The following is a 15,955-nucleotide window of genomic DNA, read 5'->3' on the forward strand; positions in this document are numbered from 1 at the left end:
CTCCTACACATAAATATAAAACAAAATGGAAGAAGAAAGTGGTTGGAAGGTTGGTACGATAGCTGAGTGGTTGAAAGTGATTGTTGCCAAGTATGATGGTCTGATAGTCCAGAACCTATATGATGGAAGGAGAATTGACTCCTTTGAGTTGGCCTCTGTCCTGCTCTAGTAAAAAAAATAGTGTTTATAATGCTCTGATTTATGGACTATATGTTTACAGTTTAAAGAGGAACACTTCTTAAATGTAGTAACATTGGTAGTAACAGTTACTGCTTTTCTTTAGGGCACAATACCGATTTCTTGACGTGGTTTATTCATATAAAATAAGTATACTCTGGTAAATTATTTGAAGTCAAAAGAAACTGTTTTCAGGGGTGCGCATTATTATGCAAACAACCAAGAAACGCTTTTTTTGTCCTCTAATTCCCAAGAAAGCAAAAGTTTAGCATTTGGTGATACATATTTATAAGCTTCAGCCAATGGTGGTCTGCAACTCAGCAATGTATTGAAACAATTTAGAGTGGATTTGGGGGCTTTCCTGTAACATCCTGACTACAGAGGTGGGAGCGAAGGACACTGGGCAGCCTGCCCCTAATCCCCAATTCTATCATGTGCATCAACTGATCCAGGAAAATCAAAAACGTTTGTGTTGACCACTGAGGGTAAGTCAGCTTAATCGTAGGCAACGAAGACCAGGTCATCTAGCTCGTATTCCTGAGATCTGGCTGAGATTTTTCTGCTGAGCTTAGGAAGAACACAGATAGAATCTGAAGGGGGAAAATTACTATCTCAAGTAAGAAATGGAAAATGTCCCATAAAGATGACCATGGTGGTGAAGGACTCAAAGAAGCTAGAGACAAAGCAAAATGCTTCTTAGCACAGACTAGAGGACAGGAGCAACTGAACACCAGACAGCAGAGCTAGAGCCCCCGTGGGTGGCTATGGGGTCACTTTCCTGTGCAGTGAGCACGAAGTGAGATGTGGGAGTCCTGACATCCCATAGGGACAGACACACTACAGCTCCAGCCAGGCTGCTGCTGAGCAGGATTTGTGTGCTGGGTGCTACCACAGTTCCCTAAGCCCCGGAGGGCAACATTGAGTGTTGAAGGCCGAGTCACAGCTATTACCTTACCCTGATTCCTACACTTGAAGGGACCTTGGATACTACCCAGCTCTACCCAGTGATCATGGATGAGACCCCAACGTCCAGGGAAAGTGTCGGAGGCAGCATCTTTTTGATAAAGTCACACTCATCTCACTAGCTGTGTATTGCTTTCTAATTCTTTCTTGCCACGTGATCTCATTTAGCTAATTTACAACTCTAGGCTGCAGACTGAATTATAGCTATTTGTTTCCCTTCCCTGGTTGCAAGCTAAAGGAAAGCAGGCGTCATTAATTCAGCGCTTTTCTCCAAACGGCATGTTAACAAGCTTTTAGATGGTGTTCTAGCCACTGAGCTTTTCTGAGGAGGTTAAAGGGTCTCTGATCCATATGGTTTAGATTCTTGCAGGTTTTCATTTCGAACGCTAAGGTTGACAGATTCGCTAGGAGCAAATGGGGTGTTAGTTAATATCTAATTACTCCTAACACAAGTCACAGCCCATTTAACTGAGGCAGACGCCAGTCTTTGCCTCCTCAAGATTCATTTAGAACAATTCATGTTTCCTCTGCCTTATCTCTTGTCTTTGTAGTAATTCCACAATTCGGTGTGAATGCTGCCTCTTTTTCCCAGACTAGCCTCCATCTAGTTTGGTTTCCACCATATCTTGCTTTTTTTTTTTTTTTTTACTAATATGCTAATACATACTAGGATACCAGTGTATAAGTCATTAAAAATAATTTTTAAAAAAACAGCTGTGGCCTCACTTCTCTAAACACAGCACCCGTGGTAGTTCAAGTAACAGTGACCTCAGGTTAGTTTTTTGGGTGTCTTTACTTGGCAGAATTTGTAGGCTAGGACCATCCTGATGACCTAGTGCCAAACTAAAACACCAGAACACCATCCCAGCTTTCCTGTTTGAAATCTGTGCATTGGCAGCATGCCTCACTTGCTGATGTGAGATTTACCCACCTACCTAACAGCAGGGTTAGAAGAATCAGGAAGAACCTTGCAGTAACAAGCCCCTCCTTTTCTCAGGAGTGGAGCAGTACCCAGGCTGGAAGCTATGAGAGACTAGTGGCATTCAACAGCTTTGCTCAAAGACCTACTGTGACCATTTTTTGGGGGGGAGGTTGATTTGAGAAAAAAAAAAAAGGTGTACTCATGTGTGTTGGAAGTGCATGGGGCACGAGGATGATCTCATGTGTCCAGTTCTGACTTTCCTTCTTAATATCCTTGCAGACAGGGCCTCTCATCGAACCTGGAGCAATGTTGTCTCTGCCCTCTATATCTCTGGGCTTCTAGGCCAACTTCTCGTGGTTTTCAACATGGGTTCTGGGATTGTGAATCAGGTTCTCATTCATGCTTTGCAGCAAGCACTCCTACCCAGTGAAGCATCTCTTCACCCCAAGAAAGTAGAAAGGTCTGTTTATATTTCTGGAATGTGTTCAGGATTTGGAATGCAGGAGCATACAGCTTGGAGCATTTGGCTCCAAGGACAATGAGTTGTCACCCAGAATATCTTCGTTCACAAGGCCTCAGTGCCTTGTTCATCTGAAGGCATGGCGTATACAGGAGTGCCCTAAGAATAAGCTGAAGATAAATGCTGAGGTAGAGTTTAAAATCCAGCCAAGTTGTAGAAGAGCCCAAGGGGCAGCTGCAGCTGCCACCAGCACATCCATGGGCACAGGGAAAATCAGAGTACAGCTGGATTCCAGAGGACCTTAGAGTGAGGCAGTATCTGTGGAAACCAGTACTTCAGCAATGTAGTGTTTATTTAAAAAAAAAAAATGACCCAAGAAAAGGACAAAGAATTAGAAGAATTTTAATAAAATCAACAAGTTTACATTTGTACATCTTGTGGATTTGGGACTCGTTAAGAGGCAAAGGAAGCTAGGAGGACAGATTCCTGTGGGATAGCAAGCAGGAAGCAAGGACTGCCCCAGTTGTGCAACAGGTGCCGTGTGACAGTGTGACCCATTTCTCTGTGCTCCAGGAGTGTCAAGCATGGCTCACAGGAGCCTCTCTCTCTCAGCTCTGTGTTCAAACCCAGTGCCCACAGCCAAGGTGACAGGCCTACATTAACACAGGTAAGCAACAGCAGATAGACAATTCCCAAAACTGAACATTCCTGCTCCCTTCCAGATACGAATGTGACCCAAGCTCAGCCAGTGTTGCTCCAGCTAGGATGGTTTTACAGAGCTGTTGTGCTACCCAGGGGACAGTCACAAAAGAGCAGGGCTGTGACAAACTATGTTATATATTCATCTTAAAAATGGGATTTGTGAAATTGCCCCTGGGAGAGTGTGAAGAAGGTAAGGAAGTAATAGTTTGTAACATGTGAGGTGATTCTCCGCCTTATATAAGTGTTTGCTTTAAAGGATTTGGTGGTGGTGGTGGTGGGGCGGCTGGGCTGCTCTTTATAGATCAATACTCAGAGACTAGAGTCCCCCACATTAGGAGTGAGCAGTCACAAGTCCTTTCTGAGACTGCACCCGTTCTGCGCATGAAAAACAGCGCTTTCAGATGAAACCGCCAATTCATGGGCTGTAATGAGATGCAGTGAGAAGTGTTCTCAGTCATCCTTGGGACACAGCGGAGCTGCAAGGAGACTTCATCATTTATTCTCAGACACTCAACACGTGTAGGGAAAGGGGCGCAGTCCTCTGAACACTCAAGACGCTTCTACTCCCTGGCTTACTGGGAATCCCAAAGGGACAAGAAATACACCAATCATTGTAAGTGCAGAGATCCTTTTGTCAAGAATGGACAGGGAATGGGGGTGGGCAGGGTCTGGCAGATGGGCTGGGTGGGGTGTGTTCTGGGGCCGCCCCGGCAGCCCGGGAGATGATGCTTCTTTTCCAAGCATCCTGGTAGAGGCTGTGCTGTCTGCCCTGAGGTTCTCATAGAGTCACCACCCTGGGGGTGGCTCTGAGACTTCAAAGAGAGCAGGGAAATGGCAAGAGCTGCAGTTTGTCTGTGACAATGACAGATACCAAGTCCAGTTGGTCACAGATGAGACCTTTCCTCTGAGGGTTCAGGAAAGCTCTGGGCAGGCATGGAAAGTGCTGGCAGATAAGGTGGCCTGGCCTCCTAAGATCCTACAGAAACACCTGTGGGCAGAACAGGGAAAAGCCGCTCTCCCAGCTGCCAGCTACAGGCTACAGGGCTACAGGGCAGAGGCCAGTGTGAGCCTCTCCTGGAAGGCTCACTGGTTTACTGATCACATTTCCCTTTGAATTTCCCAAGTATTCAGTAGGAGGTACATTTTAATGAGGAAAGAGATATCTGTAATGAGTACAACTGAAGAAATTCCAAATGAGAAAATTACGAAGATGATATGAATTCAAATAAAAACACTGAGTTGTGTATGTCCGTCGAGGCGTTTCCAGTCAGGAAGTAGATGAAAAGAAACCTGCTTCTGGGCCCTCATAAACCTGGGTCTCTTTTCTGTTGCAGTCTTCAGGACAGGCAAAGCAGCTCCCCACTTAGACCTCTCCTCTTTTCCCCACTGTGCGCGCACACGTGTGTGTGCACGTGTGTGTGTGTGTGCATGTGTGCGCGTGCGTGCATGTTCTGGGGATTGAATTCAGGTTGTCAGGCTTGGTGGCAAGTGCCTTTGCCCACTGAATCATTTCACCGTCCCATCTACTTCAAGCTTTCTCCCTTTCTAAACAGATTTCCATGTGCTAGGCAGCCAGAAGCATAGGACTTTATACCAAGTGAGTGCTTAAGGAAATGAGGCAGAGGGTTTCAGAGGTTGACAGCTGGATGGGAAGAACAGAAGCTATGTCCACTTTAGGGGCAGATGTGAAGACTATGTGAAGAGCACACCACCTCAAAGGCAAGGTGCCCAGCTCAGCTCTGCACCCTAGACACAGGCAGACCCCATTTCCAGGCCCCACTGTGTCTGGATCCCCCAGGCTAAACTGCCTGCTCTTCTAAGTTGGCTTGTGCTTTGGATGACTGTAGCCTCCTGGACAGGGAGACTCTGGCCTGTCACTGTCCTGGGTGGGGAGGGAGGGTGTTCAGGCCTTTTCCATTTACATCCACACAAAGAACAATCAGCAGTCAGTGCCCTTGTTTCCCAGGGATAGCATCTTCCTGGCACCCAGATGCCTCCCCTTTGTTCTGGCTCACACAAAAAACAGGTTTGGAAAAGAACTCAGACTCCCCTTTGCAGCCTGAAACCACACGTTTCAAGTCCGAGTGCCAGGGCTGGGCGAGCTGGGGGCCGTGTGTCTGCTGGCGGCACAGTGGGTGTGCACAAGCCCTCCATTTGGGTATCTGACAAACACAGGTTCACCGAAAGGGTTCTGGCAGAGCTGGCAAAGCTCTCGTTCTGAGAGCCGGACTGCATTGCCCTTCAGCTTCATCTGCAAAGAGAAAGCAAGAGGGAGGAGGTGGCCAGGTCAGGGTAGGTACACACTCTGCTGCGGACTATGGCTGCTGAGAGGACTGTTCCCCGTCACCTGGACCCAGGGCACGAGAGACAGAAATAAAGAGAACCTTTCTTAAGGAGCAGAGAGAGGGGGCGGCAGAGGTGCTTTCCTTTTACGTTTAAAGATGTATTCATTTTTATGTATGTGTGCGCCTGCATGAGTTTATGTGCATCACAAGTCTGCAGAGGCAAGAAAAGGGCATCAGAGCTCTGTAACTAGAGTTGTGAGTCACCATGCGGGTGCTAGGAACTGAACCCAGGTCTCGCAAAAGCAGTAAGCACTCTCTCCAGCCCCAGGAGTGGTTCTTAAAGCAACCACTGTGTGTCTGGAAATTTCTATATAAACTTATCCTTTCAGCCCTCTCAAAGCATTGACTGTTTTAACCCCAGACTGTCACAAAGTCACTGCTATCAGAGTTGAGTGGGATCGAGTAAGACCCTCATTTGCAAATAAAAAGCAGGACCCAGATTGGAGATTTGGTCACAGTCACTCAGTTGACTAGTGGCACATTCCAAGCATCACAACTTCGTTTTTCAGAAGTCATAAGAAACAGCACTATTGGTCCTACAATGAAAATTAGAACTAGAATTGCAAAAGTTGAGGCTTCTCTATATGCTCTCTCTGTCAGTCCACTGACAGGAGCAAGCAGCAAGCATGAATTCTCCTGCATGAACTAGTATCTGCAACATGCAGCCCTGCAGCATGCCAGCGCTGGTACTAAGGAAAGGGAATTAAAACTCCCAAAAGGAAGAAAGGAAGCTGTCAGTGTATACACAAGGGATGTGGGTAAGCAAAAGACACAAAATGAAACAAAACAAAACAGGCAGGCTAAATGCTCAAGGAAAAGGTAGAATACTCCTGGTGGTGGAGTCAGCATGTGTCCAGGACAGGAACTAAGACAACGTGCTCCGTGGCAGGCAGGCAAGGCCAGATATAAGCTGGGAAGCAGCAAGGAAGTGGGAAGACCAGAGAGAGGGAGACTGTGTGTCCCAGGCCACAGGGGGCTGGGGAGGCCTATGTGTAGAAGAACATGATTCCTCCTCATCCAGACAGCCATTTGGGGCAGAAATGGAAATCTGTGGGTTTCTGAACTGGCCTGGGAGATGAGATACTTCTCAGCTCTTCCTTGTGACTATCACAAGCCACAGTTTTCTCCCCTGGGCAAAGGACATGGCACCAGAAGACCACACATAATGCTATTAAATACTCAAGCTGGGTGAAGAATGTGTCAGGGGTGTGTGCACTCCACCCCTGCTCACCTCCCTCAGCTTTCCCTACCATGCTCCCCTGGTTTTGTTTGTCTGAGACAGGGTCTTGCACTGGTTTGAAACTTACTATGGCCCTGGGGTTGTCCTTCAGTTCCTGACCATCTCCTGCCCCAGCCTCCCACGTGCTGGGATGACAGTGCTGACTACATCCAGCTTCTCCACACTGTCATGATTAGCATGATTTCCAAAGGGAAAAGCGCCTCACTAACGCTACCCGCAAGACCATCCTCTGCCCCTGCCTCTGCCCACACAGATCTCTGCATCTTGGTAGGAACAATCAATACTTGTAGAGTGGAAATAAAAACTGGCCAAGACCAATTTTCCATAGTTTAAAAGCTTACCTCCCATGCAACATGGGCTGGCAGAGGCACAAAGGGTAGGTACTCACCTTATCATACATGTAAATCAGGTTTTCTGATTTGGCCAGGCCAAGGGCCACCTGTGTGGTCCTCCTGGCATGGATACTGTCCCTCATAGCCCCCATGAGGAATGGGCAGAGAAGCTGCACGGACCAGGTGTCTGGCAGCAGCTGTAGGACCTGGGTGACATCAAATTCCCTGGCATGATGGTTCAGCAAGTCCACAGCGGCCACTGTCAGATCCTGGGCAGAGGGGCCTGCACGGAGGTACATGGCGAGCAACGTGTGGAAGAGGCGCTGACGGCAGGCTGCACCCTGACCCTCGGAGCTCCACAGGCAGTAGTCCTCAGCTGCAGAGAAGTCCCCCATCTCGTGCACCAGGATGTGCAGGGCCTTCTCGTGCTCGCCCAGCTTCCCGTGGAGGATGGCACTTTCCATGGGCAGGCCGGCACCCTGGACTTTCTCTGTCAGACAAATTGGCACTCAGTAATAGACTGGGCTAGCTGGCTGAGCTCACCTGCATGTCCCTGCAGCCTTAGCAAAAGCAGGCTCTCTGGTTACCTAGACACTGCTAAATACTGCCACCTAGATGACTGAGGGAGGTGGCTCCTTGGATTTTCCCCTGGTGACTCAGAGTTGTTCAGGAAACAGGTGAGTCTGGTCTCTGGTGAGCCCTAGTTAAGCATCCCCAGAGCCCTGGCTCCCAGCCTGCAGTCACAATACCATTACTCCGCCTTCCCAGTACAGAATCTTATGACTAACACACAGGGGAACAACTGTCCCTGTGTCTTCAGGAGGACTAGAATCAAGATCCTCCTGGAAAGGCCCCCAAATCCCCTGTAGTGTTTTCAAGTAACACTGTATACTTGAGATCACCTCTGGAAGATTTGGGATACAGTGAAATATGGCTAACAGTAATGCTATGATATTTATGCCAGATATTTTCAAGTCACAGTTGGTTGGATATGCAGATGCAGAATCTATGGATAAAATGCAAATATTCACTTTACCATAAAAGTTATGCTCAACCCCTTTATACCAATTTAAAACATGCTTCACTGAGGGGAACATGGGTTCAAGGTATTTAAAAAAAAACCCTTTTGGTATTATCTAATGAGTTTCTGGGACAGAAATAAAAACTTTTCTTTTGTTACCCCTGTAGTTAGGCTTCCAGAAAATGGCACAGCCCAGGGGCAGTGTCAGTCCTTATCAAGGCTCACCCTTAGTGGGCTGATAGGCTGAGTCTTACTGCCCAGGTCACTTTGCTCTCCTGTGGGCTGTGAAATAGGGGACAATAACCTGCAATGGGATATTTCCAGGACATCTCTCAGTTCAGGGCCAAGGTTAATATGAAATGACAGGCACTGGTGTCTGAGGCTCGGCCACCATGGGCTGCTCCTCAGGTGTGATGCCAGCCTGGGGGGTGGGCTTAGTGGGGGAAGAGCTGGCTGTTGCCTGTGACAAGTGCAGCAGCAGGTACAGATGCCACAGCACACAAGCACCACCCTTCTCCTACAGTAAATGCCAGCAAATAATTACTAAGAGGCTGCCATATTAAGGCACAGACAGAGGTAAAAAGGAGATGGGAGCTACACAGATTCTATGCTCAGACGATGACATTTCTCTTAAAGGGCTAGAACATAGCAGATCTGGTGACCTTGGGGGTCCAGGTGCCACCCCCAGGGAGGAAAGTACCAACGTCATTAGAAGATGAATCGTGACTGATGGAGTTTTATAGCTCAAATCAAAACCCATCAGGATAGCTCTGAGGAAAGGGGCTCAAGGAATCAACCTACAGGACCCAAACATTGCACTCTGGGGCCAAAGGCTCCCTGCCCCAGTCCTACCGAAGTCTCTCACTGGTATGCCAAGTTTATCCTCACCTTTCAACAAGTGGACGCGGTACAAGTCAGACTTCTGGAGTAGTCTCCGGAGTTTGGCCTGTGTCTCAGTGGCTTCTACATCTTTGCCCCCAGTGGATACCCTCTGCCGCAGCACTTCCTCCAGGTAGAGGATGGCAAGGTGGGTGTGGTACTCTTCTTTCTGTAGGAATCAGGGATGCACCAGACATCGTGTTTACATGAGGGAGGCTGTGGCAGATTCTTGAACACAGTGCACAGGATACCCTCAGGGGACTGGAAACTTCCCAGGAACACCAACACATAGTCCATGCTGCTATAGTCTGGATGCTAAAGGTGTCCCCGAGGCCCATGTGTTAAAGTCCAGCTACTGGGGGTGAGGGTGGAGCCTGGAAGGGATATTGGTCAATGGGAAGGAGTGGGACCATAGCAGAGGAGGTGGAACCTCAACCCCCTGCCCTGCCCTCTTCACTTCCTGGGCACAACACTGCCTTTTTCTGCTAAGAAATCTAATAAAGAAGAATTACAGCATGGCACATGTATATACATGTATGTGCACAAACACACACAAATGAATGCATAAATGTAATCTTAAAATGTTTCAATATGGAAGGAATAGGGGCTCTGACCTAGCTAGGAAGTGGGGTAGACAGCGGGAATCTGCTCTGTCCTGCCCTGACTTAGGGTCCGATCTTGTCTCTGCAAGGGAAGCCAAGAAAATCGATCTTCTATGCTTGCTGCCTTAGTCTCAGTAAAAACCTGTCACAGATTGAAAGACTGCCCTCTGCTCTTCACAAGTTAATTGCCTCGGGTATTTTATCATAATGATGGAAAGATGATTAGCACATGTTGGGGACACCTCAGAGGCAAAGGCTTTAGGTATTCTATAAATGACATGGCTTCTCCCACTTCCTGTGAGGATAACAACAAAGAGAAAAGAAAAGTGGAGTGGAGTTGAGATGCAAAATATAGCATCTACTTCTACTCCCTCTGGGTCTCTTTCACAAAGGCTCACATTCCCTCAGATGACCAACAAGCACAGACTGAGAGATCAGGAAGCAACAGCCAGGTTTCCTCTCCTAAGCTGTTAGTGACATTGCAGCCACAGACCTTAGTCTAGGCTGGAGCTCACCTGCAATCTCCTGTCGATCACGAGATGTTCCAGATACTTAACCAGGGCTTTAGGGTATTTCTTAAGGGAACTAATAATGTTGTCTGGATTAAAACTAGTCTGCTGCTGCTCGTCCAAAGGTCTCTTGGTGAAAATTTGAACTCCAATCTGCAGAAAGAGCAGCAATTCAGTTTTCTTCATCTTTCTTTTGGTCATTTAACAGTCATGGCTTGGCTAAAACCATCATGCAGGATACGCTGATGATAAGCAGGTACCACTTCTCATATGCCAAACTTACCTCAAAAATATGGAGAAAACAGTCCAGCAAGAAAGACCAAACAAAGCGTACACCATAGACAGGAAAGTGGTGCTAAGTAACCCTCCCCACACACTGCTAGGATTTCTTCTAAGATGGCTGGAAACTAACAAATAGAGCAGTCACTGGTAAGAGGCTTTGACAGCCGTGCAACAAACACTAGCACTGTTAAGATTATCCCAAATAGAGACTTTTTCTTGCAAAGATTAAGTGGGAAAATCCAGAAAGTATGAAAACTCACAGTGAGCTCTTGGTTCTCTGAACACATTGTCTGGCTAGTAGATTATTTACTGTGCTTGGCTAATTTGCCATCTGAACCTTCCAGGCTGCCTTCCGATGCTGCCATAAGGAGCACCCTGGATCAATTTTCCCTTCTGAGGAAATACTAAGACCATTAGACCTTGTTGGGTTCCCCTGGGCACTAAAATGTGTACTACTGCTTGCTCACATGTGTATATGTATACATACCCTGTGAACCCCAAACATGAGACACACGGCACAGCTACAGGTCTGGATTGTGTCTCAGCTTTGCTTGACTACAAGACCTTGAAAGAGTCTGTTAGCCCCATCTGTGAACCACACTCTTCAAGAGATGACAGAGGTCAAGTGGAGGGCCAACATGTGACACACAGAATAATCTCTGTGTGTTTGGCTGTGATTGCTCTGCAATGGGAAAGGATCACCACAGGACCATGTGCAGGTGCATTCTACAGGCAAACACAGACATAAAGGATGAATGGAGAGGCCAGTGAGCAGGCTTAGCAGGTAAAGGTCCTTCCTGCCAAGCTTGACTATCTGAGTTCAATTCCTGAGATACACACAGTAGAAAGTGAGACTTCAGCTGTCCTCTGACCACCATACAGCATGGCACATGTATATACATGTATGTGCACAAATACACACAAACGAATGCATAAATGTAATCTTAAAATGTTTCAATATGGAAGGAATAGGGGCTCTGACCTAGCTAGGAAGTGGAGTAGACAGCGGGAATCTGCTCTGTCCTGCCCTGACTTAGGGTCTGATCTTGTCTCTGCAAGGGAAGCCAAGAAAATGGATCTTCTATGCTTGCTGCCTTAGTCTCAGTAACTCGTGAGCCTTTTAAGGTCTCTGTCCCTCTGTCCTGAGCATGCTGCCTTTGAGTCGTGATCCCTTTGGGGGAGCTGCATATCAGACATCCTGAATATCAGAATCTACATTATTATTCATAACAGTAGCAAAATTACAGTTGTGAAGTAGCCATGAAGTAATTTTATAGTTGGGGGTCACCATGACATGGAGAACTGTATTAAAGGGTCACAGCATTAGGAAAGCTGAGAACTGCTACTGTAGAGCCAAGAGCCAACAGCTGCTTTTTCACTATTGTCTTGTCTCAGCCTCCAAGATGAGCCAGGCCATGTACACGACACTTGACACCTCCAAGTCCACAGCCTCTTAGAAACAGAAGAGGACAATGGTCTTCCTGATGTGGCCCAGATCTGAGCCACTTCTTGCAGAAGACCAGCCTGTGTAGAGTAAGAACCTGCATGCATCCCAGAGAACAAAATGCAGACTTGTTCCCTGACAAGTGCAGAGAGAACTGTAAGAGCACTTCCTGAACACCAGCGGCGTGAGAAGGTGAGGCCTCTGCAGAAGCAGACTGTGCCACGTGCTTATGCTCAAAGGACGGCATTCAAAAGGGGACAGCGTAAACAGGAGGAGGACGAATGTGGCTTTTTGCCCCTCCACCTAAAGTTGAGGGGGGCGTTGGTGTCTTTCTAGCAGCCATTCCTAAGAGAATGCATTTATGAACACAAACCTCCTCACTTTTCTGCAGCAGCCAGTCAGCATGGGTCCACACCAGCTCTTGGTCTAGGCAGTAGGTAAGGAAATCAACGATGTATTCATACAGGTCCGAGCGTGTAGAGTCCTGGATGTCCCCATTCACAATGTTCACCCACAACTGAGAAGAAATAAAAAACAACAACAACAAAAAAAAAAATGTAGAGCTAGAACATTATGTATTATGTAGAATTCGCTGAGAAAATGTTTGTTTTCTTACTTGGTCTCTCATTATTTTCAAATCACACAGGATGAAACATCCCTCACATGAAAATCTATAAGCTGAGCATTCACAAGCATGCTGACAGTGCGGCCTGGATCGCTGGGTAGCTGACTGGGGTACCTCTAGCTTCCCATGCACTACTTCAAAATCTGAAAAGCTCAAAAACCTAAGACAACTCAGACCCTGAGCATTTTGAATAAAGACTGATATAGTAAAGAGAGCTATAAATTCTAAACTCTGTTATAATATTTTTAAGAAATAAATCAGAAAACCCAAATGTGCCAAAATCTAATTTTTCAAAATTTGAGATGATGCTAGATGTGGAAAATTCCATACCATCAAACTTGATTTTGAGCACAGGCTTATACAAATTATTTTCATGCTATTTGTGTAAGACACAAGTGAAATTTAGTTTACACTTGGGTCTTATGTCCAAGACACTTCCTTTTGTAAATGTAAATAATTCAAAATCTAAAATAACCTGCAATATGGTGGTGATCCCCCAACTAAAGCTGATTAGAATGCTCAGTGCATTCTTGTTTTCTTCAGAACTGAATTCACCGGTTAAATAATTGAATCAAAGGTCCACTGAAAAGTGTTGATTTTTTTTTAAATGGAATTTTCACCTCTCCTGAAGATGTGCTCCATATGATTCAAGTATGCAAATCTTTCTCCACAGCTGTGCTAATAGCATTACAACGTGCATGCAGTAATTCTAAAGATGCCACTACTATGTCTTAAAGAAATCAACATTCTGTCTACCATATCCAAGCCTGCTCTTGGCCTTGAGGCATGTGTTGATGGAAACTCATCACAGAGTGTTTTCTTCACTCTGAAATTATGCTCTTGTGGTGCTTTAGCAAAGAGGCTGCAGACTAAACTCAACAAGGCATGGACAAAGACAGGGAGGGAGCTGATGTTACACAAGAGGCTCACAGGAAGCTAGCACCCAATGCAGTCTGAGAGGTAACAGGGCAGAGAGGAGAGCATCCCCCAGGGTGTGAGAAGATACTGCAAAGATCAATGGAAAGCTGTAAGGTGCAGGCCAAGAGACAAGGCTAACAAATCGATGCCACTCAGTTCAGACTCAGCATCCCTGCCGGCCTTCACCTCACTCCTCCCTAGGGCAGGAGCATGAGCTTGCTCAGCACTGGCTCTGTCCTGGTGCCATAAGGGAAGCAACTACCCAGCTCACTAGCAACAGTTGCTGTTACTAACAGCAGAAACTATAACACAATTGCTACCTGCCACCTGCCACCCTGAGTTTCTAAGGTAATGTCATATGCCTGCTGGCTCAGCAAAAATATCACATCCAAGCTAATTCAAGCAAATTTTGTAAAATCAGAGAAAAGCAGTGGATATTAGCACTTAAGAAGGGTGGTGGAATTTGGGGGCAGAGGGATGCTAGACACAGGTTACTAAAATACAGTTAGAGAAATGATCCCTAGTGTTCTGTGGCTCACTGGGGTGAATAAAGGCACTAAACAGATGAGCTCTAAGTTCCCCAGCACAGAGAGACAGTGAACATCTAAGAAGTTGTTAGGATCCCAATGACTGTGACTGAATCCCTTGCCAAGAAAGGTGTATAGTTACTAAGTGTCAGCTAATTTTCTAAATATATATATATATGCTTATGTGTATGTATGTGCCCATGTATGCGTATGCCATATGTGTATAGTGCCCATGAAGGCTAGAAGAGGGGCCAATCCCTAGAATCAATCTGGAGTTATGAGGGTGTGAGCCTCCCAGGACGGATGCAGGAGTGGACTAGAGTAGAGCAGCAACCGCTCTTAGCTCCAGGCCCCCTTTCGATTCTTTAAAAGAAAATCAACCTTGTTTTCATTTCAATTTTCACAAACTCAATCTTGATAATGCTCTTTAAAGAGAATTAAAGAAATCACTTCTTGGCCTTTTTGTAAGAACAAATATTGGGACTTAAAGTCAACACTTCCCAGAGAGTTCACTTTTGAAAACACTATTATATTCGTTCTCTGCAGAAAAGACCAGATCAGGTAAAAGTGCTTTCTATGGATTAATGGGTTTTTAAAAAGAAACACAAAATTATAGGTTACTGACCCAAAATATGTGTAAACATGGTAGTGTAAATGCCTCGGTATATATGGAGTCCGAGACTAATTTTCAAAAGTTGGTTCTGCTGACACAACGGGTTATGAGGTTCAGAGGCGGGGATCAAGCTGAACAGTTGGTGCTTTTATGTACCAAGCCACTAGTCAACTCACCTGAACCGCAGAGGCATCTTGTTTGTTGTAATGATAGAGCAGCCCCAGTGCAAAGTACCTGGAAGAGAAAAGGGTGGAAATGATGACCAAGGATGTGCTGTATGGCCTGGGACACACACCGCTCACGCTCTGCCCATGTCTTCCTCAGGAGGTGGCTCTTGGAGAGGTCAGGCCTCCTTAGAGAGACACAGCTCAATATATTGAAGTGTCAGTTGAAACCTTCCCTTTTAAATCTCTGGGCACATTTCACAACTTCTTATAGATAGAGCATCCTGAGTCACCACCACCAGGTGTCGGTGTGCACTGGATTTGAAACCAAACAGGCTGAGCAGCCCTAATCTGAAATCTGAAACCTGAAATCCACCAAAACACTGTGACCTAAGGGAGCTTGATCAACAAGGTCAAGAAGGCTCAGCTCTTTACTCAGATGCCGTTCACCTTGGCTATGAGTGACTCAACTGCATTATTACTACCAAGTCTCATCTTCCAAGCTTGTCCTGGTCTGACAACACTACTAACCAAGCTCACAGTAATTCATGTTGCACTTTCCAACATGAAGGAGGAGGACGAGAGTGACTCTCTCTGAGGCCCTTTAGATCAGGAGGACATCGTCATCTGAGGACTGTTTGCTGCCCATTGCCACAAGGACTTCTTGGTGATCTTGATTTCTCATCCAAACCCAATGCTGGCTGAGTGAGTCTCACAGCATCTCCTCAAGGGGCCTCATGGGGTGCAAGAGGGCTGGAGTGAAAGCCTAACCACATGGGGCTGAGAACACTCACTTTTTGTGCTTCTCCAGCCAGGCAGCACTGTCTGTCAGCAAGCAGAAATTCTCAGTGACCAAGAGGTCCAGGAGGCTGTCGTGGTCAGCCTCTGCATACAGCTTGAGCAAGGCCGTGTCGATGTCTTCCTTGTAGCCATTAGCTACCTCTGTGCTGCGGATTTCATTCAGGTAGCTCATGAGGAAGCGCTTGCACTTGGCCATCTTCTCCTGGTCACCTTGGGTCAGCTGGTTCAGGTCTGCGTACTCATGAAGAGGAGGGTGAGAGCGGGTGAAGGAGGAGGAGGTGGGCAGCAGAAAGGGGTAGAGAGAGATCAGCTCCCGGACATCCAGCTGGCTGCTTCTGCAATTACAGTGTCAAACTAAATGAAGCAAAGAGAGAGAGAGAGTACACATAGGCACACTAACAACACTGGAGGGCAGTGCCTGGAGGCACA

The 15,955-nt window shown here is 46.6% G+C and overlaps 1 protein-coding gene and 1 long non-coding RNA gene across 10 annotated transcripts in view; one reads left to right on the forward strand and one right to left on the reverse strand.

Annotated features, from left to right (window-relative positions):
- Positions 1–2,839: 2,839 nt before the first annotated feature.
- Tgfbrap1 (transforming growth factor, beta receptor associated protein 1) overlaps positions 2,840–15,955 on the reverse strand; it is a 51,513-nt gene continuing 38,397 nt past the window's right edge. For 6 of the 9 annotated variants that reach the window (XM_006496302.4, XM_011238603.3, XM_030243152.1 and 3 more), the window contains 7 exons: positions 15,520–15,861; positions 14,738–14,795; positions 12,252–12,395; positions 10,159–10,305; positions 9,051–9,210; positions 7,198–7,631; positions 2,905–5,475 (listed from right to left, as the gene is read on the reverse strand). In XM_006496302.4, coding sequence (XP_006496365.1) covers positions 5,299–5,475; positions 7,198–7,631; positions 9,051–9,210; positions 10,159–10,305; positions 12,252–12,395; positions 14,738–14,795; positions 15,520–15,861 — 1,462 coding nt within the window. In that variant the 3' untranslated portion in view covers positions 2,905–5,298. Of the gene's footprint in view, positions 5,476–7,197; positions 7,632–9,050; positions 9,211–10,158; positions 10,306–12,251; positions 12,396–14,737; positions 14,796–15,519; positions 15,862–15,955 lie in introns of those variants that run through there. The other 3 variants (NM_001013025.3, NM_001357299.1, XM_017312455.2) reach the window with 2 other exon arrangements.
- Gm28782 lies at positions 10,301–12,774 on the forward strand. The gene is made up of 2 exons (XR_865397.2): positions 10,301–12,070; positions 12,525–12,774. It is a non-coding gene; the product is annotated as a predicted gene 28782 (long non-coding RNA).

The sequence above is a fragment of the Mus musculus genome, chromosome 1 (assembly GCF_000001635.26).
Source record: "Mus musculus strain C57BL/6J chromosome 1, GRCm38.p6 C57BL/6J".
In the NCBI taxonomy this organism is placed as follows: Eukaryota; Metazoa; Chordata; class Mammalia; order Rodentia; family Muridae; genus Mus; species Mus musculus.